The sequence below is a fragment of the Myxocyprinus asiaticus genome, chromosome 9 (assembly GCF_019703515.2).
Source record: "Myxocyprinus asiaticus isolate MX2 ecotype Aquarium Trade chromosome 9, UBuf_Myxa_2, whole genome shotgun sequence".
NCBI classification, from domain to species: domain Eukaryota; kingdom Metazoa; phylum Chordata; class Actinopteri; order Cypriniformes; family Catostomidae; genus Myxocyprinus; species Myxocyprinus asiaticus.
The window spans coordinates 15,458,429-15,469,567 of NC_059352.1; the positions used below are offsets into that span (position 1 = coordinate 15,458,429).

Here is an 11,139-nt window from a genome sequence, read left to right on the forward strand (position 1 = left end):
CTCATGTACTCCGTTAATCCATGGGTGTTTCACCAAACATTATTACATATTTGGGTCTTTAGAGACTTGGCATGTATATCTATCACAAATAAATCTACAAAATGCCCAGATAGTGTTACATTTTCAAAACATTTTCAAGCTAATTAGAATAGAATATAATCATCTGACAGTTTTATTTTTCATATATCAAAGAGATGATGCAACAAATATAGAACAGGATTCATTACTTCCACACTGAAATTTCATGAGACAATTGGCTGTCAAACAAATATTGAGCTACATATAACACATAAGGTACACATGGCACTTTTTGAGTAGATCTATAGAACAATAGATGTTCACGGGTTACTTGCTATAGTTTACTTCCAAGTTGCTTCATCAAATGTAAATCAATTCAATCACTCACACATCAGCACCACCTTGAGTAAGAAATAGCACGTATAATCTGTTTTGTATACACATATGAATTACTGATAATTCACCATTGTCACACAGAAAATCGACGTGATATAGTTGTCATTTGTATGAATATAGTACTCATTTGTTTTGTAATAAACAAAAAAATTTATATCCTGTGATATTAAACTTATATAGATATAAAATAATCATAAAAATATGATTTATGGAACCATAAAAAAAATGACACTGTAACATATGTTGGGTCTTTAATGACCCTATACATTTTTGGTAATTAAGCAGTTAAGCAATATATATATCTACAAAGCTGCCATTGCTGCACGTGGAGGATTTTTTGATGAGAACTCTTTGAAGTAGATTAAGACGTTCTGAAATAAAAATAAAAAATTGTAATAGTAATTTTTCTATAATATATAATAGTAATTATTTTCTCCGCAATTTCGCATGCCCAATTCCCAATGCGTGCTAAGTACTTGTGGTGGCGTAGTGACTCGCCTCAATCCGGGTGGTGGAGGACAAATCTCAGTTGCCTCCGTGTCTGAGACTATCAATCCAAGCATCTTAACATGGTGAGTTGTGCGTGGATGCCGCGGAGAATAGTGTGAGTCTCCACACGCACTAGGTCTCTGCAGTAACGTGCTCAACAGGCCACGTGTTAAGATGCTTGGATTGATAGTCTCAGACACGGAGGCAACTGAGATTTGTCCTCCACCACCCGGATTGAGGCGAGTCACTACGCCACCACAAGTACTTAGCACACATTGGGAATTGGGCATGAGAAATTGGGGAGAAAATAATTACTATTATATATTATAGAAAAATTACTATTACAATTTTTTTTTATTATTTCAGAACGTCTTAATCTACTTCAAAGAGTTCTCATCAAAAAATCCTCCACATGCAGCAATGGCAGCTTTGTAGATCCTTGGAATAGTTTGTCCAGATCCTCAGGTGACATTTCACCCCACACTTCCTGTAGCACTTGTCATAGAAAGGGCTGTCTTGTCGGGTAATTCTCACGCACCTTACGGTCTAGCTGATCCCACAAAAGCTCAATAGCGCTTGTTAAGATCCATAACACTCTTTTCCAATTATCTGTTGTCCAGTGTCTGTGTTTCTTTGCCCATTCTAACCTTTTCTTTTTCTGTTTCAAAAGTGTCTTTTTCTTTGCAATTCTTCCATAATGCCTGCACCCCTGAGTCTTCTCTTTACTGTTGTACATGAAACTGGTGTTGAGCAGGTAGAATTCAATGAAGCTGTCAGCTGAGGACATGTGAGGCGTCTATTTCTCAAACTAGAGACTCTGATGTACTTATCCTCTTGTTTAGTTGTACATCTGGCTTTCCACATCTCTTTCTGTCCTTGTTAGAGCCAGTTGTCATTTGAAGACTGTAGTGTACACCTTTGTATGAAATCTTCAGTTTTTTGGCAATTTCAAGCATTGTATATCCTTCATTCCTCAAAACAATGATTGACTGATGAGTTTCTAGAGAAAGCTGTTTCTTTTTTTGCTAAATTTGATCTAATATTGACCTTAAGACACGCCAGTCTAATTGCATACTGTGGCAACTCAAAAACAAACACAAAGACAATGTTAAGCTTCATTTAACAAACCAAATAGCTTTCAACTGTGTTTGATATAATGGCAAGTGATTTTCTAAATTAGCAATTTAGCATGATTACTTAAGGATAAGGTGTTGGAGTAATGTCTCTGGAAATGGGGCCTGTCTAGATTTGATCAAAAATGACTTTTTTTCCAAATAGTGATGGTGCTGTTTTTTACATCAGTAAAGTCCTGACTATACTTTGTGATCAGCTGAATGCCACTTTGGTGAATTAAAGTACCAATTTCCTTTTAACAGCCAAATCTGTCCATTATTCCAAACTTTTGGCCGCCAGTGTATATGTTTAAATTTAACCTATGCAATTAAACTCTGTGAAAATACAGCATGTTATTGCACCCATGCTAGTTTTTGATGCTCTTTGCAGATGCTGGACAACTGTGTCTCGTAATTATATCAAATGTATTTTTTGTGTGTGCCTTTTACTGCTGATGGTGGTGCCTTTTTCTCATGATATCAAATCATTTAAATGTATATTTCAAAGAAACAAAACAATTTCACTATACACAGAAAAGCACATTATAGTACACAATATAGTGTCCTTCATAAATTCACAGTATGTCCACCTCTTCAGACACTACTACACCACTGGCAGCGCCCATGTGAAAAAAATGTGTCTTCATGTAGAATAAAACTGCTTTTGTAAGGTTACTGATATGTCTTCATTTTAATGTGAGTGGTCACATATATGTATTTCCTACATATATTGCCAAATTGCAATTCACATTTTTAGGAGTTAAACTTTTTTAATGAGGAACAATTTACTTAGTGCACTTTTAAACTGTGTTGAACACGAAATATTCCTTTAAGGCCTTTATCTCAATCAATGGAGCATCATTCACCCACTAGATGTCAAACGAGCTGTTTTTCAATATCACAGATTTTCCCAAATAGAAGTAGCAACGGAAACAAAACGAACAAAAATGTTGCATTAAAACCGTCAGCATCCCATAGTCTTCACCCCCATTGTAACAAGTGGTACCTGCCGATGAGTGCACGCGGAAGTCGCCCGGTGTTTGTAGCACTTCCGTCTTCTGCTTCAAAGGGTACACAGAAATGGTAGGACTGTCTTTCAATACATCATAACAGACATATTAAGACAATTTGCACCATTTTTGTTACGTGAATGAAATTACCGTTGTCATACAATTGTCTGAGTCCTGAATGTGTGTTTCTGCACTTATATGAAGTTGTTAAATCGGCGCATAGTGCTAAACCACTAGCTAACATCCCCACCCATATTTCCCTTTCGCGTTAGCTTTTGGTGTTTAGAGACACGGCCTGCGATTTTTATATGAGATTCGTTTGCAAGCCAAGTCAAATTGACCTCCGTTCGTACAAACCGATGGCGAGCAAGGAATTGATAGGCAGCCCTTTCTTGTCAAGTATAACAATGGACTCTGTTAATGCTTTAGCCTACATTTCACTCTTCGGTAAAACAGCAGTATGGCATCCTGTTAGTTCTTTGGGCCATTCTGGCTCCTGTGATTTTTACTTTTTCAACTGACTGTACAGATAGGTGCTCACCCTAGTTGCAACATTTGCAGTGTGGCACTATTAACTTTTCTTAGAAATATCAATGAGAACAGACAGCTGTCTGTTTTAGTTCTAGTTTCGTATTTTATGTAGTTATTTCTGAATTGGAGAAAGTCATCATAACGATACGTTAAGTTCAAGTGTTTTAATAATACATGTTATATATGAGGTTTTCAAGGGTTTGCGCCTTCTCTATTTCCTGCATTTAAGTTCAGGAAGTGAAAATGACAAACTTCAAACTGCACAAATTCCACGATAACTCTGTTTTCTACAAAGACATTTATGGTGTTTGTAGGTTTACTGAACAACTTAATAGTGTGCACAGCATATTTTTTTTCGTTGGAGTGTTTGTGGAGGAGTACATTATCTCAAGAATTCCCCCTGCAGGTTCAGACCTGTATGAGGGGAAAAAATGGATGAAAGTTGTGAGCCATTTGCCATCTGCCATCTGCATGCTGTCTGTGAGATTGCAGAAGTGGTTTATTATGCCGAGTACTGATTTAGATTGTTTATTTGAATCGGCAGACAGCGACTCTGCGTCCGTACCTGAATGCAGTGCGTGCTACACTGCAGGCAGCTCTCTGTCTGGAGAACTTCTCCTCACAGGTGGTTGAACGACACAACAAACCTGAGGTAGAAGTCCGGTAAGTGTATGTGAAATGTGTCTTGACATTTTGTCAGTTGTAGTATGTATGTTTGCAATATGAGCTCTTTGGCAATAGCTGTGTTTGAAATAGCAAACTAGCATAAACCATATACTACAGTACATTTGACAGGAATTTACTATGTACTATAGCTTACTGTGCATTGAATGCATTTTTGGTATGTGCATGCTACCTAAATGATAGATACAGATACATTGATATAGATTTTAACAAAAAACTAGGCGGATTTTGTCATAAAATTGTACTTTGGAATTATGCTTTAAAAATATACAAAGAGGTACAAAAGCTTTTTTACTGTTCTAACAATAAATAATTTCCACTGAACATGGATTGGACAGAAATAACAACATTACAACAGAAATAAAACCTTACAAATTCATACTATGCATATGTTGGGCAATTACACGGAAATGTCAACCACATGGAAGAAGACACCCCCTTTGAATTTCTGTATTATAGTGGTATAATAGATCATATATAATGGCATCCAGACCGCTAGAGAGCGCTGCTTGCTCATACAGTGCTGACTGAAGCATTGAATGCAGACTATAATTTTAAAACTCAATACAAGTTAAGCTTAATCGAAAGCATTTGTGGCATAATATTGATTACCACAAAAATTTATTTTGACTCATTCCTCCTTGTCTTTAAAAAAAAAAGCAAAAATCGTGGTTACAGTGAGGCACTTACAATTGAAGTGAATGGGGGCCAATTTTTTTTTACATTAAAATACTCACTTTTTCAAAAGTATAACCACAAGACATGAATGGTATGTGTGTAAACATGATTTTAGGGTGATACAATCACTTATAAACCTTTTCTGTGTAAAGTTATAGCCAATTTTACAACTTCGTTACCATGATGATGTAATGTCAACAAACCCTAAAATGACTGTAAAAAAAAAAAGACAATTTAAACAACTTTACAGCTCAAATAATACACAATTTTTTTACAGAAGAATTAATGAAAGTGCTTTTATAAAATTATAAGCTTCACATATCTGTGTTTAAACCCTCCAACAATTGGCCATGTTCACTTTTATTGTCCCCATTCACTTCCATTGTAAGGACCTCACTGTAACCTCAATTTTTGCTTTTTTTTTTTTAAAGAAAATTAATTAAATTTTGTGGTAATCAACATTATGCCACAAATGCTGTCGATTTAGCTTAACTTGTATTGAACCCAGAACATTCCTTTAAGTATTCGCGCAAGGCCATATTGCGATTTCAATCTTAATGCAATCAATCTATTACTGGGTATCATACCCACGTCTCAAAAAGTCAAAGTCTTCTACATATTGTGGCTATTATTATTTCTGGATTGTGAATTTGAATTCAGAGAGTTTTTACATGTGTTACTAATTAATTATAAATAAACCAGGAGACAAAAATTAGATGTGACCTAGACAAACAGTGAACAGATCTTTCTTTCATTCCTCACTGTGTTGTTTTTTTTATATGTGTCAAATTAACTATGTTGTCTGCCTTGACACTGTCCATACATCCAAACTTAGTTGCTTGGCCCACAGTACAATGTTGTCCATAAGCCAGTCTTAAGCATCTGGCCTTTATTTTATATTAAAGGTAATAGTTCACACAAGAATGAAAATTCACTGATCATTTACTTAACCTGTATGACTTAATGTGTATGACTTTCTTCTGCTGAACGCAAACAAAGGTTTTTAAAAGAATATCTCTGTTCTGTAGATCCATAAAAATGCAAGTCAACAGGGTCCAAAACATTGAAGCTTAAAAAAAGCAAATAAAGGCAGCATAAAAGTAATCCATATGACTCCAGTGGTTAAATCCATGTCTTCAGAAGCGATATGATAGGTTAAGACTTAAATATGGATCTGTTTGTCACCCACACCTATCATATAGCTTGTGAAGATATAGATTTAAACACTGTAGTCGTATTAATTAATTGTATGCTGCCTTTATGTGCATTTTGAGCTTAAATGTTTTAGACCCTGTTTACTCCAAAAAGCACATAAAGGCAGCATAAAATTTTCCCTCATAAAAAGACTCCAGTGGTTAAATCCATGTCTTCAGAAGCGATATGATAGGTGTGGGTGAGAAACAGATCAATATTTAAGACCTTTTTCACTATAAATCTCCACTTTCACATTCTTCTTCTTTTGTTTTTGGCGATTCACATTCTTTGTGCATATCGCCACCTACTGGGCAGGGAGGAGAACTTTTAGTGAAAAAGGACTTAATTATTGATCTGTTTCTCACCCACACCTATCATATCACTTCTGAAGGTATAGATTTAACCACTCGAGTTGTATGGATTACTTTTATGCTGCCTTTAAATGATTTTTGGAGCATCAAAATTTTGATACCCATTCACTTGCATTGTATGGACCTACAGGGCTGAGATATTCTTCTAGTAATCTTCGTGGTCAGCAGAAGAATGTAAGTCATACACATCTTGGATACAATGAGGGTGAGTAAATGATGAGAGAATTTTCATTTTTGGATGAACTATCCCTTTAAGTTTTGTCACTCATCTGATGGACCTCACTGGTTGTCTGATGGTGATTATTTCAAGGTGTTTAAAATGGCACATCATAGTTGTTATGGGAGTTGTCTTGCTATATGTGCGATTTGGAACATTGTCAGGATAAATATGTTTGAGTGTCAAAGACAAATGGTGGGTCAGTTATTTAAAATTGTAATGTGCAGTGAACTAAAACCTTATGTCTGTGGGAATGAGGTAGACTGTAGCTCATGTGACAGTGATTCAACATGCCATAGTTTGAAACCGTTATTGTAGTATACTGTATTGTATACTTGGCCTCCCTATATAACAAATAGCATCTAGTTGACCAATTACTCAGCATTGCAGGCAGTATGATAGTCTTTTGTTTTGAACACAGTGTGTCTCCTTTGTGTCTTATACTTACACAAGTATATGTGTGTCTTTCTCTCCAGGAGCAGTAAGGAGTTGTTACTTCAGCCTGTTGTGATCAGTAGGAATGATAAAGAGAAGGTTCTAATAGAAGGTTCCATCAACTCTGTGCGAGTCAGCATTGCTGTGAAACAGGTAAACACACTTGAACAGGTTATTGTATCCCAAATTCACTCTTTTTAACCTTCCTGAGGTGTTATGGGTCTTCAGTATTTCATATTGGAAATATTTCAAATACTACTAATAATAAAAGAGAAGGATTGTAATGGTGATTAGTAAAACAATAAAACAATACATGAATAAAAAGTATGTGAGATGTGCAATTGTTCAAATAGAACAACCTATGAATCAAATCCAGAATTCATTTTAGTGTTTGTTTTTAATTTTTTTAAAAACTGTGATTGGATGATTCACCTCAATTGGTCCTTTAAAGGCTGATGAGATTGAAAAGATCCTGTGCCATAAGTTCATGCGCTTTATGATGATGAGAGCTGAGAACTTCTTTATTCTGCGGAGAAAACCTGTGGAGGTGAGGGAGAGCAAAACAAATATTTCTGTGATGTAAAGCTTTTTGCTGGCTGTGCAATATTGCCTTTTTACATTGTTGTTTTGCCAAAAACCTTTTTTAAAATATAGGTACTAAAATATTATATTTTAGCAGTGAATAACCCTTTTCTCTGTCCTCTTTTTTTTTTCTTTTTTTTTTTTTCCTTTTTTTTCTCAGGGATATGACATAAGTTTCCTCATTACTAACTTCCACACAGAACAGATGTACAAGCATAAGTTAGTGGACTTTGTCATCCATTTTATGGAGGAGATTGATAAGGAAATCAGTGAAATGAAGCTGTCAGTCAATGCAAGAGCCCGCATAGTTGCAGAGGAGTTCCTCAAAAATGTGAGTCTCTTTTGATTTTATAGAAATATACTAGATTTTATGGGATGAGAATATTGCTATCATCTTATGCTATATTCTTTTGGTGCTCAACAGTTTTAGGAAATGAACAGCACACCCTCTGCTGGATGCAATACCCCTGTTACTTTGGTCATCAGAAAAGTGGATGGAGTTTTGGGTTCAGTAGGAGTTAAAGTGTAATTGACAATGAACCTGGAGCACCATTAAAAGGGGCAACAGTTGGATCCAGAGGATGTGCCCTCTGTCACAGGAATGAATTCAGAGTATTGCAGTATTGTAACTCAAGAGTGGAGTTATGGGTTTCAAAGACAGGCATGGTACTCCTTTTGCTGTTCTGCTCTAAATTGTATTACTTTTTTGTTTAATTTTGTTTTGTTTTTTCCCTGTCTCTCTGCTCTTTTTTTTTTTTTTAAACATTTGTTAATGCCCTTTTGCTAATGACCTAATTTTCTTTTTAAAATATTTTGTTCCACTGCACTCTAAAATTCCATTATTGTATTCTGTCCCTCTTGTTATCTTATCTTAGATCCCTCATTATTATTTAGTGATAGTAAAGTGCTCACAACGTTGCAATATTCTGAATAGGCCTCAGCTTTCCCTTGTGCTCATGAATATTGATAAATATGTACATATTAAAAATGCATAGACTCATTTTACCTCTAACAAACCTTAAAATCAGGGCGTGTCTATATATATATATATATATATATATATATATATATATATATAAAACAGTCAATGCTCATGAGCACAAAGGAAAAATGTTGAACCAATAATTTAAATGGTTTTTGTCAGTGTTTTTTTTATAAATATGTATACTGTGTTCAAATGACCATTTTCATGTTAAGTTTTGATATAAATAAACCCTCACGCTGGTGCACACAGATCTTACAAACCATATCAGCAATTGCAAAATATTGATGACAATGACAATGGCGATGCTAAATAAATCCCTTTATTGCTTGTAATCTGTTGTGTACTGTGGAAGTGACAGCTCTTGTTTCAAACCATGGCCGGGTCTAAGGGGGTGCTAGTGGGGCATTGCTCGCCCTGGTGCAAACACTTATGTTTTGTAGTAAATTCAGTTGCTGTCACATATTTGTACAGCCTGAGAAGACCAATGTATTTATAGTCTATAAGGTTCAAACTACTCAATATGCCAATTTTCCATATTTACCATTGTATTGATTTTTTTTTGAAAGTTCAGAGGTGGGACCGTGCTCTAATTCAGATGTCTGGCCTTTACAAGTGATGCAAATAGTGTTTGTTCTACACGTCAGGGAGGTTAACTGCTGTAAGGAAATATATATTAAAAAAAATTCCATCCTTGATTAGTTCAGGAGAAATGCCTTTTGTTGTGATTACAGCAACAAAGAAAATGTGTCCCATCATATGTGTTAATGTCATATTTCAAGATGTAAGAAATAGATTGAAGAAAAATTACATGGAAAATTGACTAATAAATAAAGGCAAAAGAGAAAAGTAATTGTCAGAAATTGAAGGTTTCTGCCTCATCACATACCATGGGATAGGAAATTAAGCAATGGGATATCTATAATATATATTATATCATTAGATGCAGAGGTAAAGAGCAGAGTTGGTTATTTTAACCCTCCCCTGGTTAAATTGTTTTTAAACCCTTTCGCTAATTTACAAATGTAGAATTTACTTTATATACATTAAATGTTCCAAATTTACATTAGAATGTACTTATGTACAGTATCACTGTAAAAAAAAAAAAAAGAAATTCTGTAAAGTTACAGTAAATTACCAGCAGCTGTGGTTGCCAAACATTTACTGTAAAAAAATACAGTGACCATGTTTAAGGCTTTATGGGATGTAATTTTGATGCCTGTATATTTTACGGTTCATTACCGTTTATATTATTAAATGATATTAACTTGATACACTAACATTCTGCAACTAAAAATCTGCTTTTCTCTTTATAATATATTGTTATTTACCAATTTTTTAAGAGCTAAAGATGCTTTAGGTCTATGCTCTGTAAAAGTACATGAGTCATCATTCTCACATATTGAATACCCAAAATACAGCAAATTCTCATCTGTCTTTTGCAATTATATTATGTTTCAAATGGCTAAAATAAAAGAGGATAAATCCAGGAACACTTTTAGAAGGGATACATTTATTAGACAAAAAACACACGTTTTAGCACACAAGCCTTCATCAGGGATTACAAAGGTTTTTTTTATTTTTATTTCTCCATTCTACAAGTGTTGCTGGATTTATCCTCTTCAATTTTACTTTGTCTTCTCTATGTACCTTGTCTGTAGGTGAAGTTGCACCAGACTGATTACTCAAACGGCTAAAATAAGAAATCACATCATATCAACCTTTTGAAACTATAATATGACTCTCATCCAAGTAACCAATGATACTTACATCCAATAGTCTTCAACACTCCACATTTGCAGGGTCTTGACAGACACCGAAACACTTAGGTTTTATTTTGTAATTTAATGCAGGAACTTCAAGACACAATGAACCCCCTGAGCATGCTGCCATTTGAAAGGTTAAGACATCACTTGTGGCTATATTTGTATTTTGTCCAAATAAGAATGTACTGTTATGGGTGGGCTATCAAGTTTCACATTTGTATTCAGTGGAGCCCATTATATCTCAACAGTAACTCCCTCAACAATTTTTAAAGCTTTCTGCTCTTTGCCAGTATGGGATCGCCTTTCCAGTGGAAAGACTGACCTTATGGCTTACAAAGTCTACTTTAAATCAAATCTCATGTTACTGCCAAACAGAGGAAGGAGTATCACAGTAAACAGGTCATTAAAGAACTGTTTATCTTCTGATCTGGAAGCATCTCTACTAAGTAGTGTAGTGTTTGTTCATAACTTTTTATTAGAATTTCTTTTTCCAGGCAATTCAGGCATTACAGGCTTTCATTTTGGCACCTGTATATTTTATAGGAACTGAATAAAATCTGCTTTGCACTTTTACATGTATTGTTAACCACCACAACAAGACAAGTGGTGAAACAGAAGGCCACTTCCATGTGACTTCCAGGATCAATGGCCAGTTAACATAAATACACACTGCA

The 11,139-nt window shown here is 35.0% G+C and overlaps 1 protein-coding gene and 1 pseudogene across 1 annotated transcript; one reads left to right on the forward strand and one right to left on the reverse strand.

The window, feature by feature from the left end:
• LOC127446102 (sodium- and chloride-dependent GABA transporter 2-like) overlaps positions 1 to 11,139 on the reverse strand; it is a 498,776-nt pseudogene that overhangs the window by 355,398 nt on the left and 132,239 nt on the right.
• arpc4 (actin related protein 2/3 complex, subunit 4) lies at positions 3,050 to 9,553 on the forward strand. The gene is made up of 6 exons (XM_051706777.1): positions 3,050 to 3,098; positions 4,101 to 4,219; positions 7,177 to 7,288; positions 7,587 to 7,682; positions 7,878 to 8,048; positions 8,142 to 9,553. The coding sequence occupies exons 1-6, from the start codon at positions 3,096 to 3,098 to the stop codon at positions 8,145 to 8,147; spliced, it is 507 nt and encodes a 168-aa protein (XP_051562737.1). The 5' UTR covers positions 3,050 to 3,095; the 3' UTR covers positions 8,148 to 9,553.

Bases quoted from the DNA above. Each gene is read 5' to 3' on its own strand.
- arpc4 (XM_051706777.1), top strand. The intron at 4,220-7,176 runs GTAAGTGTATGT...CTTTCTCTCCAG, and splicing joins AAACCTGAGGTAGAAGTCCG to GAGCAGTAAGGAGTTGTTAC. The intron at 7,683-7,877 runs GTGAGGGAGAGC...TTTTTTTCTCAG, and splicing joins TGCGGAGAAAACCTGTGGAG to GGATATGACATAAGTTTCCT.